Genomic DNA, 22,500 nt, shown 5'->3' on the forward strand with positions numbered 1-22,500 from the left:
TTCGTGATTCATGCGATACCGCCAGATACCGTTCTCCTGTTCACTGCAGAGTATTGTCCGCAGCACCTTACGCTCCAACACTCCGAGCTCTCCGATCAGCCTCCTTTAACGTCCATGTTTCATAGCCGTATAAAGCCGCCGGAAGAATCAGAGTAGTATACAACGCGAATTTTGTCTTCGTTTGCAGACTATGGGACTTCAGCTGGTTACGAAGTCCGTAATAAGCTCTATATGCAGCTGAAATACGCCTTTTCACCTCGCGGGTAACATCATTATCGCACGTCACTAATGTTCCAAGACACACACACAAAGAGTTGAAAGTGGGACGTGATTTCATTCATTCAATCTCTGTGTCTGCGGAAACTATCAAGATATCGAGCACGTCGTGTGGGGTGCGTCGAGCATCGTGAAGCCAGGTATAAGTTGACTAAAACTGTCCGGATCCGAAGAAAACAAATAAAACCTCACTTGTCATAAGACGAGTTAATACAATTCCATTGAATTCCACCACTTAATTGTATCTTGACAGATACGTATTTCGACCTCAACAGTAAGACCGTCTTCAGTGTCTCGTACTTGACTCGACTTTCGAAGTCGAGTCAAGTACAAGACACTGAAGACGGCCTTACTGTTGAGGTCGAAATACGTATCTGTCAAGATACAATTAAGTGGTGGAATTCAATGGGATTGTATTAACTCGTCTTATGACAAGTGAAGACATTCCACTAAAAAGCTCAAAATAATTTTCTTATCAATTAAAACCTGTTAGAAAAGTGCTGGCCTTGATTTAGAATATATGAAACTTATCTATCTGTATTTGAAAGCGAATTATGTCAGAATTAGATTTTTGGTGTCCTCCCTGCCTCCATATTTTCTTCTTTTCGTTGTCTTCCTTTTTTTGTTTCGTCAAAAGGATTTCTTTCATTCTAAAAAAAGATTGAATTTTCTCCTCAACTATTCTTTTTCGAGAATGTAAAATTGAAAATATAGTTTATTGGTTTGATTTCCTAGTGTAATAAATAAGTGCTGTGTTGGTAGGTTTGTTCCTCTTGTTGATCTTTATGCAATAATAATTCCTTCAGTTGAAAGAAAAAGCTACACCCACAATTAATTCGCATGATAGCTACCTAATCTTATTATTAGCTACAATTTTACTTTTGCGCATAAATTGACGTCCCATGGTTGCGTCTCATAAATTTTAACATTATTGTAAAGCTTCGCAAAACGAAATGCCATTGAAAACATGAAATAGGCATTCGGTCAGTACGGTCCACGGCGTTTGTGTAAAGATATTTCGAAAATAGAATAATAGGTAACGTTTGAACCGTATAGTCAATCGACTGGGTTGGTCACTGTTTGTTTTTTTATTTCGAGCCCCAGGGTCTCAAACTCTCGACGTCACAATCTCACACTCCTGGAAGCGTTCGGGATTGTACGGATCGTTCCCGTTCGGCCTTCGCCTGACGAAGTTCTCATCTTCGCCTTCCTCCTCCGTCACACTTACCGTACCGTATTCGTCCAAGCTGCTCTGCTGCCGCGACAGCGTCCCGTTGCGCCGCCTCTGCGAATTTCGGCCACCCTTCCGTTCGCGAGTCTTAACTTTCTCCTGCTGGATGATGAACTCATTGGTTAGGTACTGTTCCCGCTTGATCTGATCCTGCAGCCGCCCGGGGGTGTCCGGAATGGCCCACGCCACCACAATCTGCACGAAGCTGACCACGTTCTGGTAGATGACGACGAAGGCCAACCGGATAGCGAGGATGTGCCAGTAGATGAGCGGGCGCTTGTAGGGCCGGTCCATGCCGGGCGGATTCCGGTACTCGTGGTAGCGACACACGGTGACATTTTCGAACTTGGATGCGAGCGGGGCCACACCGGGTTCGAAATCGCTAACATTGAAGTAGGCCAGCGTGTGGTTCAGGTAGCCTCGGTCGGTTCGGTCCTGGCTGACCACGTACATGTAGACCAGCCGGGGGATGAAGTTAGATGAGAATGCGATGATGAATGCCTGTAATAGGGAGATAGTTTTCGAAAAAGAAAAATCTAAATTTGTATTTTTTATATGATAACTAAAATAATAGAATGAAAGAATATGGAAAAAGATTAGAAGAAAGAACGATGCAATGGAAGAAGGATGAAGAAATAGAAAGCGGAGAGAATAAGTGCGGAGGTTAAATACATTTGAAAATAACAGAAAGCGCAATAAAAGAAAGATGAAGAGTGTAATAAATGAAGTAGGAAAAGATGGAGTGGTAGAACGTCGGAAACTGGTCGGAACTGTAGCGAGGAAGGTCGGGGAAAAGAAATTAAAGAAGGCAGAAGAAGATAGAGTTCGCGATGGAAAAAGCATGTTGAGATGGAGAACGCAGAAGAAGAAAAAAGAACAATGAAAGGACAGAGAGCGCAATGAAAGAAGCTCGGAGAGAATGGAAGCGCATTGGAAGAAGATTGTGAGGTGCATTTAAGAATAGACGGAGAGATGAAGAGTGCAATAAAAGAGAACGCATATTTGAGTGGAAGAAAGACTGGGATCACTATTGAAAAAGTACTAAATGGGATGAAGGTTGGTGAGATAAATTGAAGAAAGCGTAGAGGAAAGATAATACGAAGTGCATTGCAACGAGTTTGAAGAGTGCAATAAAATATTGGAGAGTGAATGGAGTGAAAGTGTACCTAAAAAATAAGGTAACAGAAGAAGCACAGTGAGACGAAGAAGTGGAAGAGAAAGAACAAAAAGTGCAATGAAAAAAGGGCGAAGAGCGCGTTTAAAAAGGAAAGAGGGAGAACACGGTAAAATATCGAACAGTGCAATAATGGAAGGGCGAAGAACACAATGAAAAAATAAGCTGGAGATAGAAATAGAAAAGGAACGGAGAGAATAAAAATGCAGAAGAAGATCGTGACGTACAATGAAAGAAGGACAGAGAGACGGAACATGCAAATAAAAAAGAACATACGGGGAGTGCGATTGGAAAAGAGCTAATTTTAACGTGGTAGAAGAATGGAGAGCGCAGTGGAAAAAAGACGCGAAGTGCATTGGAAGAAGGTCTTAGAAAAGGTCAAAAAGTGCAATGAGAGAAGGATAGAGAGCGCAATGAAATATGGGCGGAGATTGTAACAACAAAAATACGGAAAGAATGAAGGCGCAGTGGAAGATCGTGAGCCCCAATGAAAAAAAAATGAGAGACGCAGCGTGCGATAAACGAAGTACGGGCGTTTTAATGAAAGGAAGACGTGGGACGTTATTGCGAAAAAGAAAACAAAATGGGACTTGAGAGAAGGATGGAAAGCACAATGGAAAAGGGCACAGAGGTGAAAGGATAAAACAAAAACAGATGTTTCAATGGGAGAAAGACGGGAGCGCAATTGGAAGTCCCTAAGAGTACAATTGAAGAAGGATAAAAACATGATTATTTGGTGTCAGGCCATTTGGCCGAATGCCGTTTGGCCGAATGTCGTTTGGCCGAACGCCATTTGGCCGAACGCCGTTTGGCCGAACGGGTCGTTTGGCCGAATGCCGTTTGGCCGAATAGTTAAAAAAAATGACCTCAGTTTACGAGTAGTTCTTCTTCCTACTTCCTTCTTCTTTCTTCCTTCCTCCTCATTCCTTTTTCCTTCTTTCTTCTTCCTTCTTCCTTCTTCCTTCTTCTTTCTTCCTTCTTCTTTCTTATTTCTTCCTTCTTCTTTCTTCCATCTTCTTTCTTCCTTCTTCCTTCTTCCTTCTCCCTTCTTCCTTCTTTCTGCTTTCTTCGTACTTCTTTCCTCTTCTTTCTTCCTTAGTCTTTCCTTCGTCCTTCTTCCCTCTTCCTTCTTCCTACTTCCTTCTTCCTTCTCCCTTTTTTCTTCTTCCTTCTTCCTTTTTTCTTCTTCCTTCTTTCTTCTTCCTTTTTCCTTCTTCTTTCTTCTTTCTTCGTTTTCCTTCTTCCTTCTTACTTTTTTTCTTCTTCCTACTTCATTCTTCCTTCTTCCTTCTTCCTTCTTCCTTCTTTCTTCTCCCTTCTTCCTTTTTCCTTATTCCTTCTTCTTTCTTCCTTCTCCTTCTTTCTTCTTCCTTCTTCCTTGTTTCTTCTTCCTTCTTATTTCTTCGTTTTCCTTCTTTCTACTTTCTTCGTCCTTCTTTCCTCTTCTTTCTTCCTTAGTTTTTCTTCCTTCCTCTTCCTTCTTCCTCATTCCTTTATCCTTCTTTCGTCTTCCTTCTTCCTTCTCTCGTCTTCCTTCTCTCGTCTTCCTTCTTCCTTATTTCTTCTTCCTGCTTCCTTCTTCCTTCTTTCATCTTCCTTCTTATTTCTTCCTTCTTCCTTCTTCCTTATTCCTTCTTCCTTCTTCCTTCTTTCTTCTTTCGTCTTCCGTCTTCCTTCTTCTTTCTTCGTTTTTTTCTTCCTTCTTCCTTCTTATTTCTTCCTTCTTCCTTCTTCCTTCTTTCTTCTTTCTTTTTCCTTCTTCCTCCTTTTCTGCTGCTCTCTTCCGTCTTTTTTATTCCTTCTTCTTTCTTCCTTCTTCCTTCTTTCATCTTCCTTCTTCCTTCTTCCGTCTTCCTTCTTCCTTCTTCCTTCTTTCTTCTTTCGTCTTCCATCTTCCTTTTTCTTTCTTCGTTTTTTCTTCCTCCTTTCTCCTTATTTCTTCCTTCTTTCTTCTTTCTTCTTCCTTCTTTCTTCTTCCTTCTTCCTCCTTTCTTCTGCTTTCTTCCGTCTGTTTTCTACCTTCTTTCTGCTTTTTTTGTCCTTCTTTCCTCTTCTTTCTTCCTCCTTCCTTCGTCCTTCTTCCTTCTTCCTCCTTCCTTCGTCCTTCTTCCTTCTTCCTTCTTTCTACTTCCTTATTCCTTCTTCTTTCTTCGTTTTTCCTTCTTTCTTCTTATTTCTACCTTCTTCTTTCTTCCTTCATCCTTCTTCTTTCTTGCTTCTCACTACTCACTTCTCACTTCGTAAAAAGGCGTATTTCAACTATTCGGCCAAACGGCATTCGACCAAATGGCGTTCGGCCAAATGACCCTTTCGGCCAAATTGCATTCGGCCAAACGACATTCGGCCAAACGGCATTCGGCCAAATGACCCTAAACCGATTATTTGAATAACGCAGTCGAAGGTAGTTTGAGAGTGTAATGACAGAAGCATACATAATGGAAGAAGTTTCAGACACTGCAATAGACAAAAGGCGATGAGAGCGCAATGAAGGAATGACGAACATTTCAATGGGAGGTAAAGCCTCAGACGCAATTCAGCGAGACGGCAAGATTTGACAGAATATATATGGGTTAAAGATTTGACAATGCCGTTTCCGTCGCCGTTCCGCTACATTGCGCAGGGGTCTTAAATAACGAACGTAAGTACAAATTACAACATGAAAGGAGAATGAAGAGTGCATAAAAGAAAATGCAGTGGAAACGAATGCGGAATGCAGTGAAAGAATGTCATGGAGCGCAATAAAAAATTGAACAGAAAGAAAGCGCAGTGAAAGGACTGAGAGCACAACTTAAAAAAAGAGCTATGAAGAAGCAAAAAGATGGAGAGTTGATTCAGAAGCGCAATGTAATAAGGACGAAGAGTTTGAAAGTACGTACGAGCTACCAAAGTTAATGAAAAATTGAAGAGTGCATTGGAAGAAGAATGGAAAGCACCGTAGAGAACTACTTACGCTAGATATCACCGCCACTTTCCCGAGCACGTGCATCACATTGTACCACATACCGATGTTCCGAACACGTTGCGGAACAGCTCGTTTGTAGTAGAGCAAAAACTTCTTCGCATCCAGTCGCGTCTCGAATACATTGTTCAACAGTGCGAACAACGGACCCAGTGGGAAGGCCACCACGAAGATCGTAATGAATCCGTACTGAATGACTGAAATTTCGAAACACAAATTCGAATCAACTTCTTAACCCCCAAAACCGACTTACAAAGTCAACTTACTCATCTTCAGATACTCCTCGAACAAACTCCGATCGGTCCAGCTGATCAGCGTAAAATCTTTGGTCCACTGGTTGCAGCAGATCAGCTTCTCCCCGTTCTCCGACTCCTCCCCCTCGATGCCCAGCACGCTCCGGAACTCGCGGAACTTTTGCAACAGGAACGGAATCAAAATCTCCAGGATCAACGAAATGATCTGCTTGCCGATCATGATGATGGCCAGCTGGATGCACAGCTCCATTAGGCACCCACCCGGGCTGCACTCCTCCTGGCGCAGCGTCATAATCCGGTTGTACTTGGCCGGATAGCCGGGGAACTTACCCTTCACGAACGCGATGTAGAATATCGAACTGTAGTAGTTGATGAACTGGAAGAGGTAGATCTTGAGGTTCAGGCTTTCGTTGTACTCGCTCTGGGTCCGCCGGTACTCGATGTCGGTCATGTACACGGCCACGTAGTCGTACGCGAAGTTGAGGATCGTCGACACGATCAGATTGATGATGGCGGCCGTCGCCGGCAGGAGCAACAGTTTGGTCGATACGGCGTCCGGGTCGCCGTAGATGTTGCGCGATGTCATCAGCGACATCCGGTAGATGACGATGCCGAACACGGCCGCAATGGCGAGGGAGATCTGGAAGAGAAAATGCCTTCATTAAATGCGACAATATAAAATTCCTTCAGAGATTCTAACTAACATTCAAGGATCTTTACTGATTTTTTCACAATCTTACACATATCCAAGTTTTACTTGGACTTTGATGAAAGTCTAATAATTCAAAATATATTAACAGATATCCGCGAATTATTATAGAGAGAAAAGGGTAGTCACTTTAGTTTATGTTGCGCTTTTCTTCACTCCAGCCTTTTCCTTCTTGGGATTTACGACCTCCCTCCAGGGTAGATCCTCCTCCCAGCGAACTTCATCATCTAAACTTGTGGACAACCTGCACGACACTATTCGACTTAGGACCTACACTGCGGTTCTACGCATAATTGTCCCTGTCTCGAGTTTGGATTTTTCCATCAAAGGTAACATGGGACAATTATGCGTAAAACTGCAGTTCACCGGTGGCGACTAAGCGTCGTCGTAATTCCTCAACCTTCTTGCTACCATCATCTCCTCAGTGAAGAGGGGATTTTTCCTTGCTGCCTCCTTACTATATGCAGGAAATCCAGGAGGAGAACGGCCGGCTGAAAAACAACAAAGCCCCTGGAGTTGACCATCTACCAAGAGAGCTGTTTAAATACGGTGGTGCGGCACTGACTAGAGCACTGCACTGGGTAATCACCAAGGTTTGGGAGGATGAGGTTCTTCCGCAAGCGTCAATGGAGGATGTCGTGCTGGATTGTAGCAACTACTGCGCAATCACATTGCTGAACGCCGCCTACAAGGTGCTTTCCCAAATTTTATGCCGCCGACTAACACCAATTGCGAGAGAAGTTCGTGGGGCAGTACCGAGCGGGATTTATGGGTGAATGCTCTACTACAGATCAGGTGCTCTCCGTATGTCAGGTATAGAAAAAATGCCACGAATACAACGTGCCCACACATCTATTTATCGACTTCAAAGCCGCATATGATACAATCGATCGGGACCAGCTAATGCACGAAAACGGATTTCCGGATAAATTGATACGGTTGATCAAGGCGACGATGGATCGGGTGATGTGCGTAGTTCGAGTTTCAGGGGCATTCTCGAGTCCCTTCGGAACGCACAGAGCGTTACGGCAAGGTGATGATTTTCGTGTCTGCTATTCAACACCGCTTTGGAGGGAGTAATACGAAGGGCAGGGATTGGTACGGTGGTGGTACGATTTTCACGAAGTCCGACCAGTTATTTGGTGTCGCCGACGACATATATATTATGGCACATAACTTTGAGAGGATGGAGGAAGCCTACATCAGACTGAAAAGCGAAGCTAAATGGATTGGACTAGTCATCAACACGTCGAAGACAAAGTACATTATAGGAAGAGGTTTAAGAGAGGACAACCGTAAGCCAGTCACCACGAGTTTGCATTGGTGGTGACGAAATCGAGGTGGTTGAAGAATTCGTGTACTTGGGCTCACTGGTCTCTGATAACGATACCAGCAGAGAAATTCAGAGACACATCATGGCAGGAAATCGCACGTACTTTGGACTCCGCAAGATGCTTCGATCAAATAGAGTTCGCCGCCATACCAAACTGACTATCTACAAAACGCTTATTAGACCGGTAGTTCTCTACGGACACGAGACCTGAACGATACTCGTGGAGGACAAACGCGCGCTGGGAGTTTTCGAAAGGAAAGTGCTGCATACCATCTATGGTGGGGTGCAGATGGCGGACGGTACGTAGAGGAGGCGAATGAACCACGAGTTGCATCAGCTGTTGGGAGAACCATCCATCGTTATTACCGCGAAAATCGGAAGACTGCTGTGGGCCGGGACGTAGCCAGAATGTCGGACAGTAATCTGGTGAAAATAGTTCTCGACAACGATCCGACGGGAACAAGAAGGCGAGGTGCACAGCGACCAAGGCGATCCGATTAGGTGGAGGACGATTTGCGGACCCCCCGCAGAGTGCGTGGTTAGTTACGTACAGCCATAGACCGAGCTGAATGGACCAAATGTTTATGCGTTGCATGCCACTCCGGCCTTAGTCTGATAATAAATAAATAAAATCGGAATCAAAAATATCTGAAAATATTCGGGTTATGACATTGATATGAATCGAAAGGATTTGAATATGGGAAAAATGGGATATCACAAATTGTATAAAATCTGGAGCATCCTAAAATCTGAAAATCTGAAAAATCAGCAAACGCCTGGAATTTTCGAGACAATTCCACCATAACAGGGGATTTTGCTTGAGATTTGAACAGGATTTTGTTCAAATCGTGCACAAAATCATTCTACTCGATGATCGAGTCTCGATCCTGATCCTTCTGTTCGAATCGTGAACAGGATTCTGTTCGAATCCTGAGCAGTGGTGGTAAACATTGCCCATCTCGACTCGTATCACTCGATTCATACGTTTTTGCATTCGTTTCTGTTGAATCCTGAACAGGATTCTGTTTGAATCCCGAACAGAATTCTACTCGAATCATAAATAGAATCTGCTCGAATCCTGAACAGAGTTCTGCTCGAATCCTGAACACGGTTCTGCTCGAATCCTGAAAAGGATTCTGCTCGAACCCTGAACAAAATTCTACTCGAATCCTGAACAGGATTCTGCTCGCATACTGAACACGATTCTGCTCGCATCCTGAACAGGATTCTGCTCGAATCCTAAACAGGATTATGCTCGAACAGATTATCCTGGAACAGTGTTGGTAAAAAATCTAATTCTCAAATCTCATCTCATGGCCCAGAGAATCGACCATGATTTGACCTGCGATTTGCATCATTGCGTGATTTATGCGTGTTCTTCTTCGTTAAAGTCATCCGAATATACTGGGGTCGCTTTTTACGCGGGTCGCTTTTTATGTGCCATTTTTTTTACGCGGATTTTGGGATTCACGCGGTTTGTTTTAAGCGGACCTAATTTTTTACGCGATTTTTCAAAAAAGTCTTGAAACCATATGAAAATTGATTTACAATGATCAGTGTTGGTAAAATCACTCATAAATCTCAATCAACGAGTGCTCCCGTGCGAACGAAATCGTCTGCGATTTTAAAGGAATGCATCACGCTTGAATTTTTCATGCTAAAACGCATCATTTCGCTCATTTGCTGTTAAAAAACGTATTTGAAATCAATTTTGGGGCAATTTATTGCTTATACATAAAAGAGTGTCTAATATTTTATGCGACAAACAATTATTCAATGTCTCTAACGAAGGAGAACAAAAGAAAACCTACGATGATTCAAATGGATGATTCAACTCATCCATGAGTTTTTAGGTGCTGAGTTGGGTTCGTTTCAACTCACGCTTGATTTGAATCATCCATGAGTTTTGAGATTTTGAGTTTTTACCAACACTGACAATGATATGGAAATGCTAATATCATCTTCCAAACTTGGACGTACATGTTCATGATAGAATTAGAGGCGAAAGTATAGAATTGATAGTTCCGTTAGGATACGGCAGGCATGAAGAATGTTTTTATAGAAGTCGATTTGAAAGCGAGCGGAGGGCAATATTTGTGATGGCACATATCACACGACCTTCCTTCTGCCAAGCTCCCGTATGAAGGCGGAGGGAAGAATATCAGTGTGGAAGCTGATATATCTCCACTGGCAAAAGGAAGGTGGTTTGACTTGCTCATATGCCATCGCGTGCGGAAGGATTTGTTATCGACGAGTACTGTCTCCAAATTTCTAATATGACATCAGCATTTAGTCGAATAGAATTTTTATTGCACAGTTCTGTTTTCTCATTGCGTCCTAGCTTTATGAAAAGGCGATGGTTTCCCTCTTCTAATACTAAGTCGGATATTAGTATTCCCTGTGTCAGTTAATTTATGAACAAACTTAATTTTTTTTACCGGGATCCCAGCAAAATGTTAAACTTTTACCGAGTTTCGCACAGCCGTGCCCCAGCAAACATGTTTTTTGCCGAGATTTCTGTCAAAATTGCTGAAAATCAGCAAATAATTTGCAGAAAATCAGCTTACAAACTTCATTTTTGCCGGGATATCAGTTTTTATTTTGCTGGGCAGACGGCTGTGCAGATTTTTGCCGAGGTGCAAAATTTAAAACTGAGTGTGAAGTAAATGCATCGTAGTTCAGCAAGTCAGTTAAATTGTTGAGACGTTCCGAAGTGGTGCATATATTATATGCTTTTTCCGTGTACCGTTCTCGGAAAAGGCGGTTTTCCTCGTGTGATCTAGTCTTTCCCATTTTTTTTTCAAATGGAACTCGTTTTCGTCCACTGCTTGAATCAAACTGGATGATGGTTGTATAACAAACAACAAATGATGCACATTGTTGTTTAAGTGTTGGTTTCTAGTCTTACTAACTACCCAGAACCCATAAAAGACAAAATTGTTTCAGCGCGGTATTCTATGTTACTAACTATTATCATATTTATAAAAGCAGAATCACCATACAGAGTGTAGTTACTTGTCTATGATAGACAATATTCACACTTTGGTATGATTAGGAGATTGAAGTGAAATAGTTCTGTAATTTGAATACTGTATTGTGGTTGTATTGTTTGCCAATGATATTAGAACAATGTTATCTTTGACATCCTTTGCTATTTTTTGCTATTATTCATAGAATAGGTTTAAGCTGGGACTTTAAGGTTATAGTTGATTGAGGTTGCAAATTGCATATTTGATGATAATTTATTTAGATGTAATCAGGAGAAAATTCACGGTATATATATGGTTGCACGGGTTAGGGACAAAAGGTCGAAAGACAAAAGGTCGAAAGGACAAAAGGTCGAAAGGACAAAAGGTCGAAAGACAAAACGTCGAAAGACAAAAGGTCGAAGGGACAAAAGGTCGAAAAGGACAAAAGGTCGAAAGGGACAAAAGGTCGAAAGGACAAAACGTCGAATTGGACAAAAGGTCGAAAGGACAAAACGTCGAACGGGACAAAAGGTCGAAAGAAAAAAATATCAATGAGATCAAAAGGCGAAAGGGACAAAAGGTCGAAATAGACAAGAAACTGAAACGGAGAGAATCAATCTTGCACCAGAGTTGACCTACATAGTTGGCAAAAAATGTGGTCTTTTATTTTCACAATTTATAACAATTATTAATCTATATACATGAAAATACATTTCTGTCCGTCTGAACCTTATAGACAAGGAAACTACTGAATCCATCGGCGTGAAAATTTGTATGAGGAAGATTTTGGGGAAGGGGATGGTTCTTAAGATGGTTCGAGACCTCTCCCCGCTTTGGAAAGGGGGGTTTCCATACAAATGAAATTTTCCTTCATTACTTGAGATCTAATCAGAGAATAAATCAATTTTATGTTCGAAGTTCGACGGGTCTGCTAGTAAAAAATAAAAATAAAATTCATTCAGTGAGTACAACTAATAGATGGATATTTGAGTTCTAAATGTTACTTCGATTTGACAAAATGGCGAACGCCGCACATCAAATACACCGGCGTGTATTACACGCAAGTGTATTTTTAATGCACGCGTCTGCGTAACTGAAGCGTGCACTATTTTAACAGATCAAAGAAGACATTAAGAAAACCTAGAAAACCATCCATTATTTGCACACATTAAATGAATTTTATTTAATTGTGAAAAATAGTGAAAAATAAGAGAGCAATTTTTTATTGCCATCTTTATAGGACAACTCTGTCTCTCGCAATACAGGTTTTATTCCTTTCCTAATTCAACAATCTTTTTTATCACTAACAGAACTATCTAGATATTCATAATTTTGTTTCATAGTCATAACTCCTTCTTTGAAAATTGCTCATTCTTCAACATTGATTAATGAGTTGAGTGTGTAATTTCTGCTAATACACAAAACTTGTTATCAACTTGTTCTTGGTTGACCTTTTGTCCTTTTCGACCTGTTTGTTCTTTTCGACCTTTTGTCCCTTTCGACCTTCTGTCCTTTTCGACCTTTTGTCCCTTTCGACCTTTTGTCCCTTTCGACCTTTTGTGCCTTTCAACCTTTTGTCCTTTCGACCTTTTGTCCTTTCGACCTTCTGTCCCTTTCGACGTTTTGTCCTTTCGACCTTTTGTCTTTTCGACCTTTTGTCTTTCGACCTTTTGTCCTTTCGACCTTTTGTCATAGATTCTGGTTGCATATTAGTGAAATATCGAACGCGAAAATCATTAAATTTGTAACTACTATAACTTTCGATTGCCTAGATAAAATATTTTGAAATTTTCATAGCAGACGCCTGGATATTATATCTTTCGAAAGGCGAGTTCAGCATGGATGGACATTTTTTTTCGTTAATAACGGCCACAGGCACACCATGACAAGCAATCGAAGATGATTCGTTTGGGTAGCTATTAGGCAAGAAGGTCGTAAACTGCTTATCTATGCGGTGTACATTTATCCCGACCAAACTTAGGACTTGGAACTTATTGACGCGCACTACCGATTAATCTTCTCTGTGACAAAGACCGCATCTTACAACGATGGAATCATTTTTTTTGAGCGACTGAACAGGGTTATGCCCAAACCCAAGGTTCTTTCAGAATAGAATAGAATTTTGCTAGAATCATAAACAGAATTCTACTCGAATTTTGAAGAGCATTCTACTTGAATACTTATAAAGATTTTGCTTCAGATTTGAACAGGATTTTGTTCAAATCGTGCACAAAATCATTCTACTCGATCCTGATCCTTCTGTTCGAATCCTGAACAGGATTCTGTTCGAATCTTGAACAGGATGCTGTTCGAATCCTGAACAGTGGTGACATTGCGCATATCGAATCGAATCACTCGATTCGTACGTTTTTGCATTCGTTTCGAGAAAACTGCAGCATTATGTATTTCGTTCATTTGCAGTACAAGATTTCGAATGGTGCCGTACTAGCTCAATCGAGTATGTTTTGTCAAACGATATGTAAACAGAGAGAATAAGAGATAGCTGTCTCCGTGTTTAGTATGCCGCCCGCTGGAGAGACAACCTACAGCGCATGGCGAATGTTAGTAAACAGAGATAATAAGAGTAATTTCATTTGCGTGTAGCATGTTGCCTGTTGGAAAGGCGTCCTTTAGGGCATGAATTGGTGGTTAATTTATAAACAAGCAAATTGTGATAAAAAGCAATATTATTTATTGAGCAGTGGCAACCGATTTAAACATTATGCCGAAACGATATGTTTTGTAAATTGAAATATTGTTACGGCACAAATTATAAGTTTTGTTCGAATCCTGAACAGGATTCTGTTCGAATCTTGAACAAGATTCTGTTCGAATCTTGAACAGGATTCTGTTCGAATCTTGAACAGGGTTCTGTTTGAATCTTGAACAGGGTTCTGCTCGTATCCTGAAGAGGGTTCTGCTCGAATCCTGAAGAGGGTTCTGCTTGAATCCTGAACAGGATTCTGCTCAAATTTTAAAAAAGGATTCTGCTCAAATCCTAAACAGGATGCTATTCGAATCCGGAACAATGTTGGAAAAAAATCAAATTCTCAAATCTCATCTCTTGGTCCAGAGAATCGTCCATGATTCGACTAGCGATTTGCATCATTACGTGATTATTGCGTGTTCTTCTTCGTTTAATTCATCGGAATAACTTTATTTACTTAAAACAATAGATAATAAATCCATACGTAAACATTTTTGGAGCGAAATCATTTTTCAGCGAAAGCGAAACGAGCGAAACAATACGATTCTGCGTGAAAAACTCATGCGCGATGCTCTCCATGCCGAATCGCAAGCGACTCAGCTCGCGTATGAGGCTTCGGCGCAGCATGATTTTATCAACACTGACTCTGTTCGAATCCTTAAAGGGAGTCTTTTCGAATCCTGAAAAGGATTCTGTTCGAATTCTGAACATGATTATGTTCGAATCCTGACCAGGAATAGAGGTGTGCGTCGCCGCGCCACGCTGCCGCCGCCGACAGTTTTTGGCACGCCGCCGCCGCCGACATTTTTGCATCGGCGCGCCGCCGTTTAAAATTTGTCACGCCGCTGATCTATAATTTTCCACGCCGATTCAAATTTTCAGTGGAAACTTCGAAGATTCAGTGCAATTTCCGTATCATTTCCTGATAGATCTTTACAACATCACGTTGAATCTCCAGAGACTTTTCCATGAAAATTCCATACAATAGCTTGTTAATATTTTGAAGGGCTCTCCGTAAATATTAAGCGTGAAAATTGCAAAAGGGTTCCGTTGAAATAAAAAAAACTAATTGAAATTGTATTTTTGAACTGCTGCGGAGGACGACGGAGGTCCCTCGTAGCTTAGTAGGGAAAGCACCTGTCTAGCGTACTGGGGTCGTGGGATCAAAGCCCACCGAAGGGGCGGTTACCCTCCAATACCTTTTGCGAACTAAATCTATCACATGTTGTGCATATGCATAATCGAGTTTCAGATATAGTAAGAAAATAGTCGTTCGGAAGAAAGCCACAAGGCTGAAAGTTATTAGGCCGAATATGTCGTTTTACCGAAAAGACTATTTAGTAGAAACCTACCCGAGCAAAGCTTAAGAGCATATTGATAACTTGTTTTAATGTTGTGAAATCATCGATTATGTTTACTTAATTTTATATCCTTTTGGTCGTTTTAACGGTTAAAATAACAAAACGTAATAGCTGAAATATCTTACTGTGACATCCAATCAAAAACTATTCCTGCTGTCGATGAGAGCAAATCGAAAACTAATTTCGATATTGTTTTCCGATAACAAAATAAATACACGGTTTAATATCATATCATGCAATCTACAGATAAATGAGATCAAAATATGTAATCAATCATGATGATTTATACATATTTGAAAACAAATTATGAATCAATTTGATGTCAAAATTAAAATATGTTTTCTATATGGTCTCATTATGTTTTCAGACTTTGCTAGGATATCTAGCCTTAAGTTATTTGGCCGAGAATATCATTTGGTTGAACAGTTCCTTTGGCTGAAAAAATCGTGAATCGTGGAAAATCGTGGCCGAAATAGTCGTTTGGTCGAAAGGGCCATTTGGCCGAAATGGACATTCGGTCGAAAGTGTCGTTCGCCTAAATTGATCATCTCTCTATATAAAAATGAGTTTCCTCACTAATCGATTCGTCTTGGGATCAGCTGTGTTTATATAAATGAAAAGATAGAACTTTTCGCTGGGAAAGTTGAACAAAATGACTTATCAGAAAATGTTTAAGTATCCTTTAGGGGCTACATATTTATCCTAAAAAAAACACAATTAGTGAAAAAAAAAACCCATGACGTCGAAACGACATTTCCCATCACTGAACAGCATACTGCTCAAGCCTTAAACAAGGTCTGCTCGAATTCTGAACAAAATTATTCTTGAATCAGAAAGCAACCTTTCGAAACCTTGACCAGATTCTGTTCAAAGCCTTCATAGGATAGAATTCGAAACCTGCGCGCAGAGCTCTGTTCGAATCCTGAACATGATTCTTCTCAAATACTTGACAAGATGCTACTCGGATATTCTACAGAATTTTGGACGTATTCTAAACAAGACTCTGCTACTAGGAGCATGGTTCTGCTCGAATCCTGAACAAGATTCTGTTCGAATTATGAACAGGCATCTCTTTGAATCATGAGAAGCCCACATATTCCTCGATGGCATTATTTCTAATATCCTCAATACTCTTTCACTTCCCTGCGGAAACAGCGACACTTTCTCATGCACCACTCCTGGCTGCCACGCCAGAGGTGAGGTGACGGCAGCTTGGTACCCTGACCGCTCATGTAAGGTGTGTGGGTACCACCCATTGCTACCCTGCTGTCAAGCAATAACGCAACTGATCACTCGACCATGTGAAGCTTAGTTGGATGCTCACTCGTACGTTTGACCACTCACGCCGTGGACGACTACCACGACTACTGTCCACAGGCTCAAACAGTTCCTCTGCACCTCTCGGCACGGGTCGCCGGGTTAGGGATGTTATATTGTCAGCTTCAGTGTGGCAGTTTGAGCCTGACAACATGAGCAAATTTACTTCGTTACGCATCGCGTGAAGGTACGTTTATTCCAGCGTAATAGCTTAATCAGATTACGTCATTTATCTTAAAAAATATTGTACTAAAGTGGAGAAAGAAAATTAAATACATGTGGATTGGCATCAAGTTATTCATTATCATATATTTAATGTGACCATACAGTCCCGCATTTCCACTATTTGTCCCGCGCTAAAAAGCTTCCCGCGAAACGACCCGCATTCAACTTATTTCTTGATAATGTTCCGCGAAATACAGAAAATAGAATGCATTATTAGCTATTACTCAGTATTTTAAAAGAAATATTTAGATTTATAATTTTGTCCAAGACTTACGTTTTGTAAAGTAAATATGATCTAATTAATTCATAATCACAGTATCTACTTTTGTTAGGTATTTTAGAAAGAGTTATTTAGGTTATTCGGAAAATAATTTTCGAGATTCGATATCATTGCTTCTATCGCTACAAAAAAATAATATTCTAACAATATTCTATACACTAGACGATCAACAGCTGAAAGTCATTTAACTGCAATGCTTTTTAACTGCAATTCGAAAGTTGCAACAGTTTTGCAATTATCGGACAACAGCTACATTCAACGTTTGAAGAAAGCTTTGACTCCTAAAATGATTTGCCGTTTAACGAACAATTAGCAAACTAAGCCTTGGTCAAAACTAAAAAATGTAGCGTTGATATAAAATTCGCGCTCATATAAAATTCATCTGGTCACATTACATATATTATAAATGGCTTAATATGAATAGGCTATAACTTTTCTGTGCAATAACGGGTATTGCTCATATAACAACGCCCCGCATCATACTGTTAAGGTAAAGAAGGCATCGATTCCGCTCGAACCCTGAAAAGAATAGAATTCTGTTGAATTCCTTAACCGTACTCTGCTCAAATTCTGAACCGGATTCTACTCACCTCATGGACAGAATTTTACCACGAAAGGCGGGAATACTCCAGAATAGAATTCTGTTTCAATTTTAATCTTGATTAATTTTGAACGAAATGAATAATACCTAATCGACACGCTTTGTTTTAACGTAACTTTATAAAATATTATAGCCGATAAACAAAAGAAAGCGTCAGTTTCGATTTTATTTGTGTGGATCGTTACATGTATGGATCGTGGTCCGTGGGAACCATCTGGCAGACTACACGTGAAAAGGTCTGTTTTAATCATGTTTCGCCTAAACATTAAGCAATTTTACACAGTAGGTCTTGCGTAGTCACTCGAAGAACACTCTACCTCTTTATATACAGGCAGCGGCGACGGTAAGGAAGCACCAGCGTGTCTTTTGTCAACCCGTGGTAAACAATTCATAAACGACTGGTCGCTCTGCAGCCAATTTCCACCCAAAGATCAGTAAGCAAATAAACGGAACGATTTCCCTTCCTTTAATCGGGAAACTAAGAGAATACTATTGAACATTCGCGGGTAAGAATCAACACTATATCATCCTCATCTAGAAGAACAACAAGCAAATATAAAAATTAACGCTTGTCTACGTTGAACCAAGAGTTTCCACAAAATCTCACTTTTCATTATGTAAATTTAGTCAACTATCAATTAAACTTACGAATAGGAATATCACGGAGTAGCTGTACAGAAAGCTGGGTAGCTTCTTCGACCAGAACGGCGGCGATGGTTCCTGCGTTCCTGTGATGATGTTGAAGATCGTTTTCTTGCTGTCCTTCAACCGCGACAGATACTGCGGTCGGGGAGGTTCCGCCAGCGAGCAGTAATTGGTAATGCCCCATCGATGCTGAATGGCCGACGAGTATCGCTTCCACATTTCCAGATAGAGAGTTGCTAAAACATAAAACTTACGTTATTTAGAATTCATACCACTGGAGAAGACCAATAACCTACCCCAGATCGACATGAATACCGCAAACACGATCGTAAAATTGTTGTCAAAAATGTGCGCAAGTTGCGAGGTTGTGCACGTGTCATTCAGCCGCCAGTAGTCACACTTGGCGTCACACTGCGGACACATGATCGTTGAGTTATCGTTGCAAATGTCTTGACTGATCCGATTGCTGCGGAATGTCAGCAATCCGTAGAAGAAACACATTAAACCCACTATCGAGGCCCAGATGAGCATGTGCGTATAGAACCCAAGCCATGCGAAATACATCGCAACCTTCACCCCAAAGTACTCCTTTATGTGATCCAACGGTTGATGCTTAATCCACCGAACCACGGAAGCCCACTCTTGCAGCAGCAACGTCCGTTGGCACTCCACCTCCGGCATGTCCGTGTTTCCGTCGTGCAACGGATACGCATCCAGATAAACCTTATCGTTCAGCAACTTCCGCAGCCCAATATCATACTTGTTTTCCTCCCCCACGTTGAAGTACGTCCTCTCCAGGATAAAATGTGCCACCGCTATCCGTATGCTCGGAGTGAAGAACTCCGGCTGAGTGTCGTCAAACAGATACGCCTTGTCGCGCGTATACTCGTGCTGCAGCGTGTACTCCTTCTTCCGGAACTTGTCCCGATCGATGATCACGAAGCTGAACAGAGGCCTCCGGAAGAGCTTCACCAGCAGGCCGCTCACGCTAAAATCCTTCGGAGCGATGTTATCCTGGCCGGGCAGCTTGGCGGTCGGCATCTGCATGCGCATAATCTCGCAGTAGCGGGACACCACCTCCTGGGGGACGTGGATTTTGATGAAGTGTATCCGCTGTGAACATTCCGCCTCGATTTCCAACCCCTCGGCTTGCAGGTTCTGCTGGAAGGTGGTCCGCTTGCGTGCCATTTCCTCGCTCTGGTCCTGGCCGTTGTACGCCAGGACAAAGTCGACGACCCGTTTGCCATCCTGGAAGCGATTCCACGTCTAACAGAGGGGGGAAGACAGATCAAAATTAGAGTCGAATCGTTGCATACTTGTTTTTAGAGTGCTGCCGGTGCAATGTACAATGAGAATTAGAGTCATGTGTGGTTGTTAGTCTAGACTATGAAAATAGTTACATATTCTGCTGTACAATATGGTGGTTAGATGCATATCTATCTATGAAAATGATTTTTTAGAAGGTTTGAAGATATTATTATCTACTAACAAAGTGGTATGAATCACGCAGAATTGATTGCTATACGTAGTGATGAGTTATTAATACTGGGAAAAGGCACGAGTTATAAAACAGACTCTCTGGCTTCTCTATACAAATCTGTCACGCAACTGTTAAGCACAAAGCATCCCGGTGACGATGATCATTACATACATGGTTTATCAGTTATCGTTTCGAAATTGAAATGAGTGATTCACACGTTATCGGTTTTCTCCCAATTAACAATGCGGGTTTAGTATAATTGGGCTTGGGTTTTGCATAAACTCGTCATCTTTACACAATAACCAGATCAAAACCGTTCTGTCTCTAATACGGAATAGTATTGAACTCCGATGAAACAAAAAATATATTTTTGTTTGGAATCTGTCTCAGTTGCGGAATGTCATCTTCGAAGTTACCCTTTTTGCCTTGCCTTGAAAAGTTTGTCTACCTTGATTTATATTCCTTTCGGAATATATTCAAAATAATTTATATCACAATCAACTTATCAAAGTTTGCATACTTTGTTATTTCCCAGAACTAAGGACGCGGATGTGCTCAATCAACAACTTTAATGTACATCATGTAGTTTGCATCATTTGTTGGATATAATGGAAATGCAATCAAAATGTAAACTTGAATCTTGATAGGTCCCCTCATACCGAGAAGCATCTAATTTCATAAGCTAGCCAGTTCTTGACCACCGAGACGACGTTATCATCTTCACTGTTTACGGTGGTGTAACGCTAATAAACAAGAATTTAGTTAGTAGGATTGTGTTTGTAAACATTTAGTCCCGTATAGTGGCGCACCGTAATCGGTTTTCGAGACGAACAAACTACCTTGCGTTCACCGATATACCATGTGTTACATTAGCAGCAAATTCACAATTAGGCCCGCATTTTAGCGTGACTAAATTCGTGATCCAATTAAAGCCCAGCTCTAGGTTATTGCGAAATACTTCCGCGTGGCAGCTGTCGCTGCTCGCTCATCCAACGAATTTCGAGGCAGTTGGTGACAATTTTCACCTAATAGTAGAAAAAGGTCTGTCACATTTTGAATGTGCAAAATTTCCCTGCATTAGATAGTGATATACTTTTTCGTAGGTTGATTGAATCAAGTTATTTGAACTTGTTAGTTTATGTTTGTTATCCACGTCGATCGACGATCTTCCAATATGTTGGAAGCATGAACCGGACAAGAAGGGTCTAAAAATAAACACTCGTACGTGCAGGCATTGAGCCGACTCTTCGTCGTTATTTATGGATTGAACAGAGCAAATATTACAGTACTGGTACAGGTTTGAAAACTCAAGACGTCATAATGATTACGCTTTCTGGAAGGAGATCACAATAAAGAAAAATCTTCTCAACCTGTGTAATAGAGGTAATAAACCATAGAGGAGGAGCATTGCCGCTGCGGTCCCCTCTATTCTTGTTTCCAAGCATGTTGGGTGCACATCCAGTGAAGGATGTTTTGCCAGTGACGACAGCGACAATCTTCCTCTATACTTTATTACCTCTATGAGCTGTGCCCTTGAAACTTTTTCGGAATATGGAATTTTCTCAGAATCTAATTTTGACGTGGAATCACGTCCTCCCGGAAGAAAAGAGGTCAGGAAAAAGAAAAGTGGTCAAGAAGTATAACAACAAATATTAGCACTTATTTCGTTAAAAATTTGCTTCTTTAGCTAAAAACTGGCTTATTTAATTTGTTTGTTGGGTATGGGTTCATAGTTTAGCAGTCTTCCATCCGATTATTGATTTTTTGATATTAGTCGAATGGCGAACTCTCAATTTCATACAACTATTTAAAACTACTGATTGAAAGCCCAAAACCAATGAAAAATTGAATTTCGTCAGGCACTCTCGAAATCTGTAAATCAACAACTCCCGTTCAGGCATTACAAGCACAGACATCAAATGCTAGCAACTTACGTACTTGGTTCTAATCTTCAGATTAATCAAGTTTCCACAGTGAGCACATGACGCGGTGCGGCATAGATTCGATAGTAGTTGCTGCACAGAAATATTCAGTAGTTGAATTTAGTGATAGGAAAGGCGCACCATTGGGACGAAACCCCGTCGGTTTTAGGACCACCTTTTTTTTCAAGATAAGGTTACGCCACAGATAAACAGACATAACAGACATGGAACATTTTTCGATGAAATCCATCGTCCAACAAACACTAACGACATCTTTTGTTTACATCGACTTTGGCTAATCTTCATCTAGGTGGCGATAGTGAGCAAACGTCAAAATTGAACAAAACCGATTGGCGCACCACGGGCCATCAATTGGCCAACCAAAGAATATATGTCATGATCAGTGAATTAGTCAACGATGAAATAGTCGAGTTGAATTTTCTTCAAAGTGCAAGTCACAATCGCTTGGCGACGGCAGAAAGTTGCCGTTGGTAGCGGAATCACATGCTTGCATCGGAAATAGGAGCTGCAAGAAGCCTCCTTTCAAGAGGCCCGAGAGGCCTCTCCTTTCCAAAGGCCCGGAAGCCTCCATGCAAGAGGCTCGGAAGCCTCCATTCAAGAGGTCCGGAAAGCCTCATTTCAAAAGCTCCGGAAGCCTCCTTTCAAGAGGCTCGGAAGCCTCCTTTCAAGAGGCTCGGAAGCCTCCTTTCTGTTGTGTCAGGCTTATGAACGCACCCCGAGAATGAGGAGAAATAAAGAGTAATCGTCAGCTGATATACTCTATCGAATAAACGATGATCGCAGTTGATTTGTGACAACCAACTCAACAACATGTGTTTCTATTTTGTCTCCTTGCTCCATTCGTAATTATGTCCACCATCGCTCATTTTATCAGATATAACAGTGGCGACAAGGATGAACTATTTTTATCAAAGTTATTTCTGTTTTGAAGCGTGCATTTCATAGTGAAAGCAATAATGTTGACATGTGAACGACAATTTGTGTGATTTTTAGCTTCGTTTAACGGGTTTTGCATGATTTTTATGTGATCATTGCG

At 41.2% G+C, this 22,500-nt stretch overlaps 1 protein-coding gene across 4 annotated transcripts in view; it reads right to left on the reverse strand.

Annotated features, from left to right (window-relative positions):
* Positions 1-942: 942 nt before the first annotated feature.
* LOC134206934 (anoctamin-5-like) overlaps positions 943-22,500 on the reverse strand; it is a 118,301-nt gene continuing 96,743 nt past the window's right edge. For all 4 annotated transcript variants that reach the window (XM_062682678.1, XM_062682675.1, XM_062682677.1 and 1 more), the window contains 5 exons: positions 18,338-19,307; positions 18,045-18,277; positions 5,907-6,534; positions 5,632-5,837; positions 943-2,008 (listed from right to left, as the gene is read on the reverse strand). In XM_062682678.1, the coding sequence (XP_062538662.1) occupies positions 1,385-2,008; positions 5,632-5,837; positions 5,907-6,534; positions 18,045-18,277; positions 18,338-19,307 (2,661 nt within the window). In that variant the 3' untranslated portion in view covers positions 943-1,384. The remainder of the gene's footprint in view (positions 2,009-5,631; positions 5,838-5,906; positions 6,535-18,044; positions 18,278-18,337; positions 19,308-22,500) is intronic.

The sequence above is a fragment of the Armigeres subalbatus genome, chromosome 1 (assembly GCF_024139115.2).
Source record: "Armigeres subalbatus isolate Guangzhou_Male chromosome 1, GZ_Asu_2, whole genome shotgun sequence".
NCBI lineage: Eukaryota > Metazoa > Arthropoda > Insecta > Diptera > Culicidae > Armigeres > Armigeres subalbatus.